General features: G+C 34.0%; 3 protein-coding genes and 1 long non-coding RNA gene across 8 annotated transcripts; 2 read left to right on the forward strand and 2 right to left on the reverse strand.

The window, feature by feature from the left end:
- Positions 1-93: 93 nt before the first annotated feature.
- On the reverse strand, positions 94-4,015 carry LOC117204269 (centaurin-gamma-1A). The gene is made up of 13 exons (XM_033441523.1): positions 3,434-4,015; positions 3,067-3,299; positions 2,778-2,919; positions 2,534-2,665; positions 2,177-2,334; positions 1,965-2,110; positions 1,695-1,893; positions 1,520-1,622; positions 1,210-1,437; positions 1,013-1,130; positions 601-813; positions 376-520; positions 94-288 (listed from the first exon to the last, which is right to left on the reverse strand). The coding sequence occupies exons 1-13, from the start codon at positions 3,597-3,599 to the stop codon at positions 112-114; spliced, it is 2,160 nt and encodes a 719-aa protein (XP_033297414.1). The 5' UTR covers positions 3,600-4,015; the 3' UTR covers positions 94-111.
- A 128-nt stretch (positions 4,016-4,143) lies between these two features.
- Positions 4,144-13,656, forward strand: LOC117204268 (intraflagellar transport protein 88 homolog). 2 transcript variants are annotated; one of them, XM_033441521.1, is made up of 16 exons: positions 4,144-4,253; positions 4,451-4,631; positions 4,713-4,763; positions 4,832-5,007; positions 5,089-5,284; positions 5,361-5,578; positions 5,679-5,910; positions 6,189-6,346; positions 6,421-6,607; positions 6,679-6,865; positions 6,929-7,076; positions 7,146-7,257; positions 7,331-7,691; positions 7,761-7,955; positions 8,318-8,432; positions 13,553-13,656. In XM_033441521.1, coding segments are annotated over exons 2-16 (2,472 nt in total). In that variant the 5' UTR covers positions 4,144-4,253; positions 4,451-4,496; the 3' UTR covers positions 13,554-13,656. The 2 variants fall into 2 exon arrangements, with proteins under 2 accessions (XP_033297412.1, XP_033297413.1); XM_033441522.1 differs by lacking the exons at positions 4,144-4,253; positions 13,553-13,656 and adding an exon at positions 9,143-9,702 and having other exon boundaries at positions 4,497-4,631.
- LOC117204290 lies at positions 4,787-9,054 on the reverse strand. 3 transcript variants are annotated; one of them, XR_004487059.1, is made up of 4 exons: positions 8,882-9,054; positions 8,351-8,418; positions 7,751-7,910; positions 4,787-4,982 (listed from the first exon to the last, which is right to left on the reverse strand). It is a non-coding gene; the product is annotated as an uncharacterized LOC117204290 (long non-coding RNA). The 3 variants fall into 3 exon arrangements; XR_004487058.1 differs by lacking the exon at positions 8,882-9,054 and adding an exon at positions 8,627-8,776; XR_004487061.1 differs by lacking the exon at positions 8,882-9,054 and adding an exon at positions 8,701-8,772.
- LOC117204277 (hexokinase type 2-like) lies at positions 9,545-19,114 on the forward strand. Of its 2 annotated transcripts, none has more exons than XM_033441535.1 (9): positions 9,545-9,702; positions 15,858-16,011; positions 16,237-16,455; positions 16,821-17,140; positions 17,219-17,331; positions 17,418-17,576; positions 17,660-17,799; positions 17,872-18,005; positions 18,080-19,114. In XM_033441535.1, exons 2-9 carry the CDS (start codon positions 15,933-15,935, stop codon positions 18,167-18,169), a joined length of 1,254 nt encoding a protein of 417 aa, XP_033297426.1. In that variant the 5' UTR covers positions 9,545-9,702; positions 15,858-15,932; the 3' UTR covers positions 18,170-19,114. The 2 variants fall into 2 exon arrangements, with proteins under 2 accessions (XP_033297426.1, XP_033297425.1); XM_033441534.1 differs by lacking the exon at positions 9,545-9,702 and adding an exon at positions 15,512-15,707.
- The last annotated feature ends 301 nt before the right edge of the window (positions 19,115-19,415 follow it).

Below are 19,415 nucleotides of genomic sequence, written 5' to 3' on the forward strand. Positions count from 1 at the left end.
CTTTGGTTGTCTTTATGAGTATCAGTACTATTAATGATAAAAATTATATCAACTCTAAGCCATTAATTAAAGCATGACCTTCCATGCAATAAGTACATAACATAAACAATTTTAATACTGAGAAGTTTCTACATCATCTACTCCAGAAATACTAGCTTGTTCAAGTACTTCAAGAAGCTTCTGCATTTCCATAGAATCCGATGAATTGTCAAGCGTTCTTTCGAGTGCTCGTACATATGACATACACGTACGCCCTTCGTGGTCTAAGTTTTGTGGATTTGCTTTATGCTGTAATTATTCAACAATATACAAGTACTTATATGATTTTTATAACATATGTATATATACTTTAATCGGTCAAGAGTAAATACACACCCATATTAGAAGTTGTGCCATAGCTAAATTTCCTGTAGCACAAGCCAAATGCAAAGGCGTTCTTAAATCTTCCATACTGACAGGCATATTGATATCTTCATAACTACATCTGGCTAAGCATAATGTAAATGCTCTCATATCACCCCTACATTACATTTAATACAACAAATCATCCAACAATAATTTATAACAATACAACTCATCCGAAAGTCTAAAAATATTTACCGGCAAACCGAATCAATAAGCAGTTTCCCTAAAGAAATGTTCGGATTAATCGGTGGTAAAAAGAGTTTGTCTTCATATTTCCATCTGATCCATTGTTCCTTCTCTTCTCTAGGAGAATCTGAATTTGGTTTCTGTTTCCCATTTAGACAATATTCCCAAACATTATTTGCTATATCATTACCAAGGGCTAACATTACACTTAACTGACCTGCGCTAAAATTAATGTCAAGGCTATTTTATGCTGTATATACATGCATAGCTCACATGCAATACTAATAATATACACTTATATAATTATATGTTCAAGAACAAATCATTTATTAATAAAATCATTATTTTGCTAAAATTATTATATTCATTATTACACAGATCGAAAAATTGAAACGATAAAATAAGTAGCTATCGCACTTACGACCAATCATCCAAGTCTAAGGATCTAACTTTTGATATGTGTGAACCCAAATTTCTGTGTATTCCTGAGCATTCAATGCACATTAATACACCTAAGTTTAAACTAGCCCAGTCCGGATCTAAAATACGATTATAAATTGAATATAAGGAATAAAATCAAAAAGACTTCTCTAATAAATTTAGAAGTGAACTACTTACTAGGTACACCACAATCTACACAAGCATCATTTCCTGATACTTTGTTCTTTATACAATGCATTTTGAAAGCATCAGTTTCGTTTTTTTTATCACCATCGCTATTTTGTAAACTCGATAATATCTGTTGTTCTATAGCAGAAATCCAACTATCTCTGTCTTCAGAATTATTTGCTTCAAAATGCCATGTCTTATTTTCTAGTGAAATGATAGAAAATTCAAAACTATCTTCTGTAAATTAAGATACACATAAAATGAAATCAATTTGTTTACAATATAAAATGTAGGAGCATTCAAATAAATATTTAAGCACCTTGAGCATTGGATGATTTAGAACCTTTAGGCGTTTTTCCAGGCACTTTTACAGTCACATATTGTAATAATATTTCTTTACCATTAGTATCATTCATATAATCCTGGAAACATATGTAAATCTCTTAAACATAATGCACAATGTTTATAAAAATATTAAATTACGATACAATTACATGTAAGCTGGAATGATAAGTTAAACGACCATCTTCCAATAATGTAACATATTTCTTTTTCCATTCTTTTAAAGATTTACTACTGCGTTTAAATAAGTATCCTTGTTTAACAGGTATTTCCCTACCAACGCCCATCTCACCCATGTTATATTTTTCCTTTTTTGATGGAGTAAATATATTAGACTTTCTTCTAAATTTCCTATATCATAAAACTTGAGTAAAAAAATTTTTTTCTGTAATTAAAAAAATTATATATTACAAAAATTAAACCTGATAGTGGTTGGTGTTAATATTGAGGATCTAAAATCTCCATGTTGATTCTGTGCATTATGAAAATTGTCACCCATTATTCCAGAATCATTTTGGGTAGAACTATGATGAAATGATCTACTAGAATCTTCATCTTTATCAGATACCTGGACAAATATAAATTGTTACACAAATTTTTTAATTCAATACATTGAAAGAAGAGAATAACTCACGTTTAATTTTGACGAATTTGTTGCTTCCATTTCTTTGGTCAGAAGTTGTGTATTTTTGGCAATCATTGGAACAGAATACTTTGTTTCATTGTCTATTGCTTGTTGTCCATTACATCGATAATGTTTTGCAGATATATGTTGTATAATTTTTTGACACACTGTAATATTCAGAATACTCTCAAAATATTTATCAAAGTCACTACAGTATAATAGTAATGATGTAAGAAAGAATACAATAAAAATGAATGATATTTATACATGCTGTGAATTTAGTACAAACAAACTATTACATTATAAACTATTCTGTAATGAAACTAAATTTGCATGCAACATTGGGAATTGTTCTAAACTATTTACCATCTTGAAATACCCTTTCAACATTCAAACCATAAATAGCACATGTTTCATAATAAGGACACCTCAAGTCACATGCCAATTTTCGTGGTCTAACATCCTTTATAACCCGGGGATTAGAATCATTAATTGAATCTAAATAATGTAATAAACATGATTTAATACAAAATACATTAGTGTACATTGTAATGTGTAAGAAATTCATGTAACAAGAAATATTTTTATAATTATTAAATGTAAGTATTACCTTGAACTCCTACTAGTATTTTTGGTACTTCTGACATATTTCGAAATGAACACATTCTATTATAAAAACTGCAAACTATTGAGAAACTTTCCTCACTCTCTAAACTAAATACAAGTAATAAAGCATCTATCCAAGCAGAAAACTGAAATAAGTGATGCCTGTGTTAAATGTTATTAAGTAAAGAATATTATCACAATAATATGCATAATATGTTTTTTAACATATGTATACATAAATACACATATGTACATCTATATGATAATTATATATATAATATATTGTTGTATACTTGTGACTCTGGTACACCACCCTCATCTCTAATTAGCAAGAGATAACTCTGATCATTGATAAAGACTTCCTTTTTAAAGCGACCACCTTCTGGAGATTCTTCATGCATAAATGAACCAGTTAAATATCTATGAACTAAAGCAGATTTCCCTGAGTCAGATGAACCAATAATTCCTAAATGTAATTCTGGAACATCTCTAGCCAATGTCCACTCATGACTATTGACAAATGAATCTATTAACAAAAGATTTTAATTCATAGTAATTAAAAAAAATAATAACTTGCTTATTCTTATATACAAAATATATTTATAAATATTAAAATAAAAAATATATATATATTACTTTTTTTCGCAATAAGTATCATACCTTCAATTGCAACAACATGTTCGCGGATTTGTTTTGCAATGTGTGTATCAGATATCAGATCTATTAAATCATAAATAGCGTAAATTGATGGATGAACACTTTCGAAACGTTGTATTTCTTGTCTAATTGCAAGGGAATGATCGTGCGCACTTTGCTCAGTTGTCATTTTCTTAAAATTTCTTAAAATTACTTTTCGAAATCACATTACTGATACAGCCTCGAACTGTATTGTATTCGAGTCAACGATTAAAATATTTCCACATGATTTCAAGAATTGAAACTTATCTGTTATCATGTAACACATGTCAAATTTGGCTATTTATCAACATTATTGGATGAACAAAACAGGTTATTTGGCACTCTGCATAAAGCAACCCCACCTTTTTGGGAAACAAATACAGAACGTACTGTCAAATTGCCAAGATAAAGTTATTAGATTTAATACTTGTAAATCAACTATATTGCAAGACTTGGCTTCTTTTATAAAAAATGTTATACGCTGTTAAAATATTCTTTTTACGTAAAGCTTATATGAAACTTCATTACGTTCATGGTTTTATAGATCTGTCGTCCAAAAAGTGTATGAAGGCCTACATTGCCAACCAATAAATGTTAGGTACCGTTGCAGAATGCAATTGAATGTAATTACAGTGCAGTCTATTTTTATTTACAAGAAAAACCGTACAACCTGATATCTATCAATGATCATTGTTATTAAAAGTCATGTTTACTCAATTAATTACAATAAAACTATAATCTATAATAATATAAGAGCAACCTAAATCTATTGACATTTCCAACATAGATGTAACTAGATAAGGTTTGTTTGTACTGCAGCGCATGAATCAGGCATGAATCAATTATAGCGTCTCTTATGACACTTATTGTTCCTTTTTCAAAGTACTTTTTATAAAGAAAAAATGATAAAAATGATCAAAATATTAATTGTATTGTGAGAATTAATAAATCTATTCAACTATTTTGCCTAAAATACACTTTCATAAATTTGCTTTGTAGAAGAGTAAAATACGATTAAAAAATATAATTTACAAAAATATTCACAATGTCTAATGTACAAATTGATGATGATATTTATGATGGATATAATGATTATCCATCAATATATAGTATCAAAGATCTTGAACAAGATGAATTAATTCAAGAGACACTGCATACAAGTTATGCAAAAAGACCAATTGTAAGTGATAATGAATACATGTACAATAAAACAGAATAGTTGGACTGAATAATAAAATATTTTGACTTTTTAATTATGCAGTTTACACCAAAAGTACCAGGAAGTGCTATGCGTTTGGGTACTTCAACTGGGGTAAATGAATATATTATCTTGTATTGTATTTCATAATATTATTTTAATATGCAATTTAATATTTGTAGTTTCACAGAAGTGGTACTGGTATACCAGTGCGTCCTAATACTAGTGGACTAAGGCCAATGACTGCAGTCAGAGGAGCTGGTTATACTAGTAGTAATCGTCAACCATTTGATCCATTGAATATGAATAGTTCTACCAGAGGGCCTGCACCACCTTTAGAAAGTGGAAAGGAAGACACGTAAGATCATAGTGATTGATAATAAAATAAAATTAAATTGTATTAAGTTTTTGAAGAGCAGTATTTTAATACTTTATAAAGGCCCGAAGAAAAAATAAAAGTGGCTGAAAGAAAAATTATGGAACTAATAGAAAGTTCAGTACAAGCATCATATGAAAACAATACAAGAGTTGCTTTAGAGAGAGCCAAAGAAGCTTCTTCGAGGGAAAGAGCTCTTATTAGACTACAAGAACAAGCTGGGCTTAGTGACAATCATAATGTAGATTTAACATTTGCTGTAAGAATTAAATTTTGTCTTTGAAATATGTTTTACCAAAAATATTGAAGACTGTTAATGTTTTATCATTTTTCAGGTCATTTTTAATTTGGCAACTCAATATACTAACAATAATATGTTTACTGAAGCTATAGCAACTTACCAAGCTATAACAAGAAATAGGATGTTCAGCAATAGTGCCAGATTAAAAGTGAATATGGGAAATATATATGTCAAAATGGGACAATTGTCTCAAGCAATTAAAATGTACAGAATGGCATTTGATCAAGCTCCAGCAGCTCATAAAGATTTAAGGTAATGAGATGATTGAGAGTTATTATAAGAACTTGTTGGGCTATTAATATTAAATTTTTATGTCTGCCATTTTTATATTAACTTACTAAATAATTCGCAGAATAAAAATAATGCATAACATTGGAATGTTATTTGTACAAATGGGTCGTTTGGAAGAAGCAGCTAATAGTTTTGAATGGGTCATGAAAGAAAGAGCTGAATTTAAAGCAGGCTTGCATGCTGTTTTATGCCATTTTGCATTATCTCATAGGGATAAAATGAAAAGGTCATTTTTAGAGTTATTAGAGGTTCAACTTAACATAGATCAGGAGGACAGATATAATATAAGTACAGTGAGTTGGGCACGTTTATAAATATCACTATGCAAAGTGTTTTTCTGAGCATTGCCCACACTCAATAGCTATATAAGTATTTAGTCTTGTGCTTTAAATCATATTGGGAAACACATTTTTGAAAAATGATTATGATTTTATGCACTAATGTTTTTATGTAGCAATCTTAAGTTTATTGATAATATTGTACCCACTAAGCACAATGTAAATATATTGCTAGTTCCCAATAAAATATTTGTTCTAGTTCTATTTTAAAATTTTTGCATTTTATTTTGTAGGATGATGCTGCTTTTAACATATTGAATGAAATTTTAAAAAATGATGATTTGTCTAAGTTAGAGAAAGAGTTAAAATTGGAAGCGGAGAAAACTATTCTTTGTGCTGCAAAACTCATTGCACCTGTAATTGAAGATACACTCACAGCTGGTTTTGCTTGGTAAGATTAAAATACTACTTAAATTAAACACTGCTAAATTTTTTGTGTATTAATTACAATCAAATTTTTTATAGGTGTGTGGATACTATAAAGTCTTCAACTTATGGACCATTAGCTGCCGATTTGGAAATAAGTAAAGCTATGGTATTTTTACATAATCGAGAAACGCAATTGGCTATTGATACCTTAAAAATGTTTGAAAATCGTGAAAGTAAAGCTAATAGTTCCGCTGCGACAATGCTTTCATTTATTTACTTTCTTGTAAGAAATGATATTTGTTTTCGTTGATTATGAATAAAATATCGATAAAATAATTTTTATATCACTTTCAGCAAGGAGATTACGAACAAGCGGAAAGATGCGGAGAAATTGCTCGAAATGCGGACAGTTACAATGCAGCAGCTTATGTTAATTTATCAGCTTGTGCAATCAGAAAGGGTGAATTAAATATTGCTAGAGAACTTCTCTTATGCTCATTAGATACGGATGCTAGTCACGTGCAAGCTCTTTATAATTTAGGTAATTATTACTACTAACGTGGAAGTATAAATATCAAATATTTTATGAAATCTCATTTAATAGGGTTAGTATATAAAAAGCAAAATATGTACGAAGAAGCATTGGAATGTTTTTGGAAAGTTCGTAACATTGTTAGACACGATCCACAAACAGTATATCAAATTGGTCAATTATATCAACTTATGAACGATACAGACCAAGCAACAGAATGGTATTATGATTTTATATGCATCTTGAAATTGATTTTAATTTGAGTAATTAATATTTGAATTTATATTAGGTACAATCAATTACTTGGTATAATACCATGTGATCCTGGAGTTTTGCAAAAAGTGGGTGAAATGTATGATACTGGTGGAGATAAACAACAAGCCTATCAATTTTATAGCGATGTAAACTTTTTTACTGTACACATATTTTATTTCATTCTACTATATTTTATTATTAAAGTTTATATCTGTCCAGTCTTATAGATTTTTTCCCGCCAATTTTGAGGTAATCGATTGGCTTGGATCATATTTCGTATCGATGCAACTTGCCGAGAAAGCGCTAGTTTATTTTAAGAAAGCAGTAGAACTTGCTCCTGATGAGCCAAGATGGCGATTACTTGTCGCTGCATGTTTAAGACGAATTGGTCAATTTCACAAAGCTGTTTTGGAGTATCAAGATATTCATAATAAGTTTCCTGAGAATATTGAATGCTTGAAATTTTTGGTTCGTTTATGTAGTGATCTCGGCTTAAAAGAAGCACAATTATATGCAACAGAATTAAAACGCGCCGAGAAAGCGAAAGAATTGAAGGATAGACAAGGATCAGCAAGACCAGGTACAGGTAGTGTATATCTTTGACTGTATGAAACATGGTATTATTACTATATTTAATACCTATATATAGGCTCAAGAAGGAGTAATAGTGGGACATCATCACGAACTGGTTCTGGAATGAGCGTATTATCAGACCACAGGTCAAGTCCCACATTTAATAGAAGAGAAAATCAAGGTTTAAGTAGCGCTGGTATCACGCGACCTAATCGAGTTTCTGCAACTGAAAATATTACGGACGTGGCAAACGATGTCACTGATCAAACAGGTATGCACTCTTTTACGTTGAAATCGTTACAAAAAAATAATAAATTTTATGATCGGTATAATTTGCAAAATAGTAGATATACGAATGCTTAGTACAGTTATCAAAGTGTCGGGAATACGTAGCTTTATTTGAAATGAACATTAACAAGGATGATTTACCGACGATAGTTGGACTACGCTAATGGATTGAATAGATGATAGATGAGTCTAGCTATTTTGAACAGCCTATTTTTGATCCTTGTATACAATAATGAATCCCAAACTTGTACGGCATCCTATTGTTTATTATCGACCATTTAAACAATTTAAAAGGAAATACTACACAAAGAGGTGTTACAAGTGCATGTAAAGTATTTTCTGTAGGTACTCCTTATGTTGATCTCATTGGCCCGTTACCTGTTCGTCCTATGACGTCTGCCGGAAAAAGAGATGATGATTTTGGTGATGAAGAACTCGGGGATGATCTGTTACCGGAATAGTATGAATTTGTTATATTTATCATTTTTATATTTTATCTTATTATTTTTATAAACGTAATGCTAGTTAAAAGTACAAAGCAAAGTATCTCACGTGTTTTAATTTTATGGCAACGAATAAATGAAAATAGAGACATAAGTTTATATATCTTTTTCACTTGAGTTAATCTCGTTTGGTATCAGTCATTAAGCTTACATGAAAAACCTCACGTGCGCGTTTATCTACTTCATCAATGTCGTAAAGTTTAACTTCAGAAATGGAGTTATTACCGTTCCTTTGCACGTTCTCATCAGGTTTTCAAAGTCAAGTCTGAATATACTGGAGTCTTAATATCGTGGTTTTATTAATTATCATTTCGAAGTGCAAGTTGCTTGTCTATAGAATGGTACTGCACATTACGAAACCACGAGGGTCGAGCAATTGTAACGATCTAAATTTAAACACACTGACCACTTTAATCAAACTCCATTCAGCCTATGTAGCTTAGGAGACGGATGTTATTTTATTGTAGCTATGTTCAAACTCCATTCAACCGACATAATGCGAACCTGTAAGGGCATTGGGAACGTGCTGTTCTAAACTTTTATACCTTTATCACATTTACGTTAAATAAATTCTTATTGTTATGTATAGTAGTTATATATATATATATATTTTACGTAGTCTCGATTCCTCTCATCTTTTACCGAGTTCATCACGAGACTATCGAAGGAATTGAGAATCGATGGATCTACCGAAAAGTTTGTGGGAAAAAGGCGAGAGGTATCAGTTGCGCGACGCTGGAGAAATCTTTACGTTTATGCGCGTGTTACATGGTTTTGTATCGCGAGTACAATATCACGTGGTCTCAATGCGTGCGATATCCTAGAACGCGTGTGTGTATCCGCATTCACGCGATACATCAGAGAGACTGTCACGAGTTAAGACTGTGCACGAAAAGAGACAAGCGTAGGACAGATGTAGTGGTCGCGTGTATGAAACGCGTAAGCGCGTGTATGGGCACGAAGGCGCGCGCACGCAATACGCGCCGATATGGTTTTAAAGTTCGAGCAGTGGGGAAAGCGACGATCTGGAGGCTCGACTAGTTGCTACTCTGAGGCGGAGTACATTTCACGGTATCCCACCCACGTGCTTGTACGTGTGAGTGAGCTCTGTCACGTCTCGAGAAGCTTACAGTCACTGACCGGTAACTGGAGCCAGCGAAGGATAGAAAAGGATCAAGAAGCTGGAGCAATCGCGCGAGTCGACAGTCATACGTAGAAAGTATTAGGGTGAGTTTGTATTTCGTTTTCCTAGAACGGAGCGCACGCGCTAGTCAACACCATCAGGCTCGTTGATCCTTGACAACAGGAGTATGTTTGATTTGTTCAAACGGCGTCAATGTCATCGTAATATCATGTATTGCTTCCGAGTCCTGGATTAACGCAGACTTATTATTTCTCTAACCGGTTTCAAACGTTGATGTCGTTGTCGCGGCATGAGAAATTCAATGTGAAGGCATCTATTTCTAGTGTTTACTTTGTTGACGAGACCACGTGGGTCCTTGAAATGTTACACTGCAGGTGTTGTCATCGTACTTTAACGTATTCCTATGATTTTACTCGAGTACAGTTTTAACTTTACGCTCGTCGAACTGTTCAAATGTTTCAAATGAATTCAAACGTTATCATCGTCACATCTCGTACATATTCACGCTGCATTTTTTTTGCACTTTATTAGACTTTGTCATTGACGATTCATGTATTATGTTGCGGGTATTACAGTTTGTCAAACATCGACTATTTCTGATAAATATCTTATCTTCTGGTCCGATCGTTATCGATGAAACTAATTTTGTAAAATACAATGTGTCGAGAGACATACGAGCTTATCGCATGATTTTTAATACCTTTTGAAATTAAAGTCATGTACTCTATCTTCGCCGTGATATTCTGAATGTATTATATATATCTAAATAGTCGTCACTGTCACATTTTCCTTGGCGCATAAACGCGACCAATCAACACGAAATATTGACAGCTATTTAAGCAACACGTGTTTATGAACGTGTTTCGGACTTAGTGATTTCACCAATAGCTAAAATGCATCTAAAAATAACGCGTCGATGGCGTAAACCATAAGATATTATCACGAATTTGTCGTCTAATTGGAAAATTTTAATACATTAATTATTTCATCTATTACTTGCGTATTACTACGATACGGTATCGCTACAATAGATAACGACTTTTTCTTCTTTAATAGCAGACAAACAATTTCGAGGTTTAGATTCGTCGCCAGGTACTTTGCTTAAGTTTTTGGAAAAAGAAAGAGAACAAGAAATCCAATATTTCGAAACGTAAAACGAGCCGCTGCATTATCAAGGGAATTCTATTCGATTAAGATTTATTCGAGACCTTGGTGATAATGGTCCCGTAATTCACGGAAGCTCTATAATTCAAGCGGTAAAGATCATACATAATAACTGGGCATGCTCTTAACGAAAGGGCAGTCTGTTATCGTGAATGTAAAGTGCGTTTCGTCAAAAGCTGCTCATGAGTTCAATTTTACAACAAGTTGATTGAATAAACACTGCGCTCAACGTACGTTTTGCACGCTGTTCGTACGTCGAACTCTCTTGTCATTCTATTTACGTCATATTCGTTAATCTGATAAATCGAACGTGGTAACGATAAATTAACGATAAATTAACGATAAACGAAAAAAAAGGTACAGTGGAGATCTTTAATCGCGATAGGTGAAGAACTGCTTAACGGAGTTCGTATTTCTCAATGGGACTATCATTCGCAGAAGAAGGTGCTGTGACGATTGACATGGTCCCTGTGACGAGTGTGCGTATTGCACTATGGATTAGAATCATCACGTCAAGTCAAGTGGCTAAATTATCCTGGTTGATGCTTTGCACCTTCCAATTGATTTTAATGGAGCTTCGTTCAGAAGCGACTTTGCTGTCTCGAAGAACGTTCTGGTGACATTTCACGATTTCTTCTCCCATTGGTAATCGACCGTGAAAAATCTATCGTGAATTGACCAACTTAAATGATCATCGATCAAATTAACCGACTCATCAGACAGAGATCGTTGCGGTTCGAAGCTAAGAACACAGTAATCGAGCTTGCTTCTATACGGTTACAGCGCGGATTCTAACGTTTAGCTACAATTTACGACGAGTACATAGCAATTCTATCGTTCGTACTTTATAAGTACGTTTTTTCTTGCGTCTCTTTTCTTTTTACTTGTGGACTGTTGATTTGGAAGTTAGTCAGCGTCTTTTCTTTCATTTCATTCTTTTGCGTTCGATTTCTTCTTATCTGCCCATAAATAATTGCAAATTAATTAACATTAACAAAGGAAATATCAGGGAGAAGTCGTGGAGGGGAAGTAACTAAGAAACGGGTAAAGAGATAATAAAAGAAATATGTATGTCATTGATATGGGAGGAACACGACATGTAGCTCGAACAATCTTGCTCACCGAACAGGTTCTTCAACTTTTATGCCCTTAATATCGACGTCAAAACTGGAATTTATCTTCTTTTTTAATGCACCGAACGCTTTATTTCTCGAGAGATGAATATTCTCCATTTCATTTCAGTATTTAAACAACTCGATAACGGAGCAGATAATATTTTAAAATTCAATTAAGTTTTTAAGTTTGCTGAACTACTCGATCGATTCAAATGGTCAGTTTATGCATAAGACTGCATGCACTTGTAATATGTAAGTTCGCGCAAGCGCGACGCGTGTATTCTGATTCTCGCATACGCGTGTGTTTATTGTGTACCGACGACATGCATCTACAGAGACATCTAACACACAAGAAGTTCGGATAAAGAATCGCGTCCGTAAATTGCGGCGAGTGATTCTGTACGTTGTACTTCTTTCGCATCGAATTTGAAGAATGTCGCAACCTCGACAGGGTGTGATTAGTGAACGGTGAATTTCTTTTCCTTGATGGATCTCCTTTAAATTTTGTGATCAGTATTATCACTTGTTTGCCACTGTTGCAATATATTTACGAGTTCACATGATTGACTCCTCATTATCATTAAGGTTTTCTATTTGGTCGATAAGACTGTCTGTATGAGCAATATATTTTAGCCAATGTATCATGGCTATCGCGAAATTGTCAGAAGGAATGTTCGTACGAGTTACATTAAGCAACCGTATATTTTCTTTTTATCAATTAGTGACGAGATAATGGTACGACGATTGATGACCTGTAGAGCAAAGAGTGCCTGTCTGGTAATGATATCGGTCAAGCAATTATGTCTTCCTATAAGTTTTAGATAAAATGGTCTTTTCCTTCCCATTGTGTTCGATGTAGTTGCAGGTGCACGATATATGATTGTTTGTTAAATTCTCTTCAGGCTTGCCAAATAGATGAATCGCCGTTTTCACATCCAAAAAACTTATGCTGTGCCTCATTTATTTGGCTTGTAGAATTATCATTATATCCGGTATTAATTAATTTAAGCAATGTAATCGAACGGTGTAGAATTAATCGTTATTTTGCGTCATAGTTAATAGCGGATTAGTGCAAAGGAAATGCTAAACGTAACGTCTGATTGCTGTTTCTTGAGAACGCGATGTTATAATTCACGTGACTCGATTACGGTGTTATCAAATGTTATAAAACATCATGGACTTTCAACTTTTCGTTTAACAGCAACTCTCTCGTGTTATCATCTAGCCGAAAGTCAAGGAAAAGAGTGGAAGTAGGGAAAATAAATAAGCGTAATAGTAAACGAAGTGATCTCTTTAACTCGACATCAGAAAGTCTCTCGTGCTCGTGAAGAACCACGCGACAATTCGTTTCGTCGCGCACACCTACCTTGTCAGCCGTCACGGAAAATTCATTCACGTTGTAGCATCGCCTCTCTCATTCAAGAAGCTTCTATCTAAAGATAACGTTTGTGACAGTCAGGTGAGCGCGGGATATGTGCTTTTTACTTTTATTTTTTTTCTAATCGCTCTATTGTCACTGATCTCCTAAAGTTTGTTGTACATTAGACCAAAGATTGTACCAGAACTCTTATTATGCGTTGTTCGTTCTTTTCGTGTTTCACTAGTCAAGTTCCATAAATATTCTATATTGGCTGATGAATTTCTTATTTTCCAGATAAATAAAAGCTTGCAAACATGGTCGTCCCTACGGAACATGCTCTTAACGAGGCGATACAAGTAGCGCCGTTGGTACTTTCGGACGATGTAAAGAGACATAAAGTGAGTAGATATAATGCGTTTGCATTTTACGCTCCACGTTGTTATTTAGAAGATTTTTTGTCTGTCTTGAACTTTTATCTTTTGGACTTACACGAATCAGAGGAAACTCGTAGTTCTGTCGTAATCGAGCGGGTGCTCGATAAGGATGTCATTGAAAGAAACAAGACAAAGTTATGAAAATCATGGATTCAAACATCCATCATACTTACTGCTTACGAATGTTATTTGATCGCGCCCTGCTATTTCAAGAATTTGTCGAGCGATACGTCATCGGATCGCTAAAAAACATCCGTGCTCCGACGTTGTATCTATGTATTTATATGTTTTTTTCCCAGCTAGTCTATACGCTTCTTGCATAATTGATCGATATCTGACCGATCAATGTCAACTAGATTGAATCATTTCCGATGTAAGAAATGGCGAACACCGAGTCCTTAACCTTACGACATTCTCGTTAAGAGTTTACTGGCACCGATCGATCCTGCACACATACTTTCACTTTTGTTCCCGTCGATCTCTGTAGCAATGGCCACTAAGAGTAATTTATTCCGTCTGGTATATGCACTTTTCTTGAACGTGTATGATTACTTACGTAACCGTTTGTCGTTTATATAGAAACCGTTTAATTCGTGACAATATGCGTGCTGTGTCTTAACGAGAATTCAAGGGAATTTTTCTTCTGTGAAGCAAATATCTTGTAGCTCGATAATCAAGGAATTCAGCGCAAAATGTGCAATTACCGATATACGAGGTGATTAATATTTTTCTATAAGATACTACAATTAAGATGGTTTAAACTGAATTCGACCAGTTATCATTCGTTTAGCCTCAAACCAGTCGTAAATCATTTACTTATCATGAGTTGGGGCATAGGGTTATCATAGGGAATTTTTACTACAAAGAGTTCAAGATTTTCAAATAAGTTATCGACGAAGATACGTTGCTTCATGCTATGATAAAACGGATAGAACGAGAATAATTAATAGTTCTATTGATCCGCTGTAACAATCGGTTGGAAATCAAAAAATAACAAAGCTTTCATGTTTTCTTTAATTGAATAGAATTTCGTAACAATCGACAATGCAAACGTTCGTGTGGGCTCGTACGATAAATGTTTTCATAGAGAATGTTACGCAACTGGAAACAAGTTACCCACACGCTCTTTTTGTATTTGATTAAAGTAGACCCAGCAATGTCATGGTTAATTTCTGTTTATTCTTATTTCTCCATGACTTGAGTTTCTTCCTTGATCTTTTTCGAATCGATATAAAGCGGATAAGCGTCACGAGAACAAGACATGGTAATAATTTCATCTACCGCTATCACTGTATATCGCGTTGACAATTCTATCCATGAAACAAGCAATAAATTTCTTTCCACTTAAACTGTCATGTCGCTTAATACCTTTTGTCTCGTGCATTACCGGAGATTGTTTACGTACGAATATAGAACAGTACGCGGATATATTTTCTTTCCTAGCGACGAGCTCGTAATTTCCACAACAAGATGGCATTGACAATTGATCAAGACATTTTCTTGTCTTTCACTCGTCGGTTTATTATCGATTTTCAGAATTTGTACGTTCTGCCTTGGTAGTGATGTTTGCGTGAATGCAACCGGTTTGCCTTTGAGGAAGTGAAATATTAGTATTATCCTGGTTATGAGAAGTCTGCTTTCGATATTCTACTTGCATACGTATGTTGAACTCCGAAATAGAAAATAATCGAGATGAGGTATTAAAAATTTGTAGATTTGATCCGTGTACAATGTACAGGCGAAAATACCCAACGGAGATATACAATGTACAAATAGCGTTCATTTGTTGCGATAGCACTACATTTCTTACATAAACTCGAACGTAAAGACTATTTTATCGCATGTGTTAAGTATCCTATTGTTCGATTAGAACTTCCGTCAAGTAGCAAATGCTCTATTGTCGCAAAATTTAACCACTTTATCATCGCGATTTGCCATCTGATTAGTATGAACGTAAATTCTACCTCTGGCGTGTCTATTAGAATCCCATTATAGATCACGTAACAGAGAGCAAGGTAAATACGAAAATTCCTCATAATCTTTATCAAAGGATTATTAAGATTTATAACTCGCGGAAAATTTCCCGACGATATTGTCCCGATCAAACAATTTCAATTACTATCACACGGATCATATAACGATGGCTTAAAGGATTTTATTTATAGATCGAAACACGACTGGCACAGCTACGGTTTTCGGCTGCCACTGTAAGGAAGATCCAGGATGTTTTTGTGTCGGAAATGAATAAAGGAATTCACCAGCAGCCGTCGTCACTGCAGATGGAGAATACCTATGTCCCGGAACTACTCGATGGCACAGGTTCCTATAATTCAAATCTTTGATAAGATTTTTCCCCAATTTGATAAGTATTATTTTCCGCTATGTGATCGGCAGGAATTTTATGCGATTATACAATAGTTATTACGATATCTGGTGCATATATGTTGTAATCTAATAATACGAGCGGAACAATTGTAGCTTCTAACTTTGTTAGTTTTGTCTAGTTAATCACAATGTTGAAAGATCAATGCAAAATATTTTCAGAGGAGGGCTTGTATTTGGCGCTGGATCTTGGAGGCACGAATTTCCGAGTGCTTCTTTTAGAATTGCTTCATGGTACACCTATACGCGAAGAAGTGAAGAAATATCACATTAGCTCTGATTTGAGAGTAGGCTCGGGGATTCGTCTGTTTGATTACCTAGCAGAATGCGTCAGTGATTTCGTCATTTCACAGGGTCTTCAGGATGTAGAGCTTCCTCTTGGTAAATTGGAATCAATATACATCACGTTTGAGACATCGGGAGAATCACGTGTGTGGTTTTTAATTGCTCTGTCTGTGGTCCGTAGTTTCTCAGAAATAACTTTTTGTAATTCCAGGATAATTGCAATTGTTTCGAGTTCGAGCAAAAATTCTATCTGAGAGTGTCAATCTTGAATGTTTTCAAGCACTTCTTGCTATCAGCTCTTAAGTATTGTGTCTTACATTGATTTTACGAATCTAAGTGGGTGATACTTGTTGTCGATTAGATTGTCCTGATCTCATACGTGATCAATAATTCTCCAAACGGGATGATTAATATACAACATGAATATATGCATCGAGTATACATTTGAGTATACATTTCAGGATTTACGTTCTCCTTCCCGATAATTCAACATTCGTTGGATATTGGAGTACTGGTGACTTGGACTAAAACCTTCAATTGTCCCGACGTTGTTAACGAAGATGCCGTGAAATTACTTCACGAAGCTTTGGATCGTCGAGGAGACACTAAAGTGAAAGTCGTGGCGATTCTGAACGACACTACAGGAACATTGGTGCAAGGATCAACGTTGGATCATAATACTGCAATTGGACTTATACTAGGCACCGGTAGCAATGCCTGTTATCTTGAACGAGCTGACAGAGTCGAACATTGGGAAACTGAGAGACACGGAGAACGCGAAGTACTTTTTTTAAATATTTTGTTTCGATATAGGGCAAACATCTGTCCTTGAATATTAAGTTGCTCATGGTTATTGCAGGTTATTATCGACATTGAATGGGGTGCATTTGGAGATAATGGTGTGCTGGACTTCATTAAAACAGATTACGATCGTGAAAATGATGCGAATTCGCTTATTGTAAATTCATTTACGTGAGTATCAATTCCCTTGAAAAATGTGGAACATAAAAGCTCTACTTCTGGTAAATTTACTACATTACGATTTTTTAAATTATCAGATTCGAGAAGTATATTAGTGGAAAATACTTAGGCGAGATTGTGCGGGTAGTGCTCGCAAAGTTGACCAAAGAAGGCCTTCTATTTATAGGGGATCACACGCCTGGATCCCTTTTAGTCCCAGGCAATCTCACAAGCGATTTAGTATCTGATATCGAACAGTATGTTGTTTTCAATTAAAAAACTTTATAGCATATCTTTATTCTATAAATTTCCAATACTATACGTAAATATTAAAATGTAGAGATTCTGTGGACGGCGATGATTGCAGTACGAGGAACATTTTAATGAAGTTTGGTATCGATCCGGACGAAGAGGACGTGAAAATAGTACAATACGTTTGCGAAGTGGTATCTAATCGTGCAGCTCTTCTCGTTTCGATATGTAAGTTGAAGTATGTAATAGAACTAGTAGTACTAAATAATATTACTTTGTTAACCAAATTTATTTCTTTAGGCCTAGCAGTCTTGTTAAAACGAATCGATAAGAAGAGCGTCACAATTGCTGTAGATGGATCTCTTTACAAACATCATCCTAGACTAGAGACATGGATAAAACGATACATTCCACTGTTAGCTCCTGAACATAAAGTATGCTTTCATATAATATTTTTTATTGTTTTATTTTGGTCCACGAAATTAATTGATTAATCGTGTATATATAGTTCGAGATGATCCATGCCGAGGACGGAAGCGGAAAGGGTGCTGCATTGATTGCTGCAATTGCACAAAGACTTCAGAAAAGATTAGATTAGTACTAGCTAAAAGTTTCAAGTTCGCTGGCGTAAGTTTTTTGTTAGTGGCGTAAGTGATTTGCACCGGATCTCTAGTTAAACAAATTGTTCAGAGTATAGAATAATTTTAACAATCATGTACAGTCACATTCCCTATGTTAATATTGTCACCATTCACGTTTCTGATCTTCCACGTTCAAAGGTCTTATATATATTTTTGTTATACCTTTGAAGCGATAGTATATACAAATTATTGTACTGTTGTAATAGAAAGCATTCTGTTGTTACTCACTTTGTATCACAGAGTGATATTCGGAGGAAGAAGTTAGATTTATGCATTGTATATTTTTATCAGAAAAACATTTAGAAGGCACGTTACTCATAAAAGGAATGTAACGCCGTTTTATCACGCGTCATCGAATGTTTGTGTACTTCGCTTAGAATTTACATTTTACAGCGTTTATGGGAACTACATATCTTCCTGAATACTTATGTTTAAATACTTTATTTTTCTTACATTGTTCAAAATATTCGTGACGTTATTTGTTATTTGTTATTAATTGGGTTTCGTTTTATCATTGTTACGTAAGGTTAGTTCGATCTTACTTGTTGAAGATTTTTCTCGCAATTTAAAAAATGAAAATACGTGGTATGTGTGAGGTGTAATTGTGTACCGTGAAGAAAATGGTACACTCACGATTGATATTGCGAATATTTCTTGAGTATTGTGAGCAGTTTGTACTCCCATCTTAAGAATATGAGACAATTGTGATATGAACCACTGAACAAAGGTATTGGAACAAAGTGATAGGAGAGTTAAGTACAAAATAAGAAAAAAATCGCGTAAACATTCTAGAACACAAATGTTTGTATAAAATGTTATATCTTGTAAATGATTGCGGGAACGTCCGGTTTTTTGTACTAGCGGAACGAGATTGTTATAATAAATCCATAAATGAAAATCGAGCAATTGTACAGTTACTCTACCTCATTATAATTCTTCAGTTTTAAAAAGATATGGAACTTTGTACCTTTGAACCCTTGAACGTCAGGTATAAGTTTTAGAACAGTACTGGAAGTCAGTGCTGTGCTATATTGTAGCAGTTAACGATCAACGATTACAATTATTGATGACTACAATTATAAGTGGCTGATTATCAGTCACAATTAATGATTAGAGTTTACTTCATTCGAAGTACAGTTGGAATTACCGATCAGGATAAGTACATAATTATCAATTGCGACTCTTGAAGATTAAAAATTAATC

Source organism: Bombus bifarius, unplaced genomic scaffold (genome assembly GCF_011952205.1).
Source record: "Bombus bifarius isolate JDL3187 unplaced genomic scaffold, Bbif_JDL3187 scf7180000007977, whole genome shotgun sequence".
NCBI classification, from domain to species: Eukaryota; Metazoa; Arthropoda; class Insecta; order Hymenoptera; family Apidae; genus Bombus; species Bombus bifarius.

Excerpts from the sequence above, each read along its gene's own strand:
- LOC117204269 (XM_033441523.1), bottom strand. The coding sequence starts at position 3,599 with ATGACAACTGAGCAAAGTGCGCACGATCATTCCCTTGCAATTAGACAA. Across the intron at positions 2,111-2,176 it reads CAAATTCGTCAAAATTAAAC|GTATCTGATAAAGATGAAGA; the intron begins GTGAGTTATTCT and ends ATATTTGTCCAG. Across the intron at positions 1,438-1,519 it reads TAAATCATCCAATGCTCAAG|AAGATAGTTTTGAATTTTCT; the intron begins GTGCTTAAATAT and ends CTTAATTTACAG.
- LOC117204277 (XM_033441535.1), top strand. The coding sequence starts at position 15,933 with ATGAATAAAGGAATTCACCAGCAGCCGTCGTCACTGCAGATGGAGAAT. Across the intron at positions 16,012-16,236 it reads GGAACTACTCGATGGCACAG|AGGAGGGCTTGTATTTGGCG; the intron begins GTTCCTATAATT and ends AAATATTTTCAG. Across the intron at positions 18,006-18,079 it reads TGTTAGCTCCTGAACATAAA|TTCGAGATGATCCATGCCGA; the intron begins GTATGCTTTCAT and ends GTGTATATATAG.
- LOC117204268 (XM_033441521.1), top strand. The coding sequence starts at position 4,497 with ATGTCTAATGTACAAATTGATGATGATATTTATGATGGATATAATGAT. Across the intron at positions 6,866-6,928 it reads GCAAGCTCTTTATAATTTAG|GGTTAGTATATAAAAAGCAA; the intron begins GTAATTATTACT and ends CTCATTTAATAG. Across the intron at positions 7,956-8,317 it reads CGATGTCACTGATCAAACAG|GTACTCCTTATGTTGATCTC; the intron begins GTATGCACTCTT and ends TATTTTCTGTAG.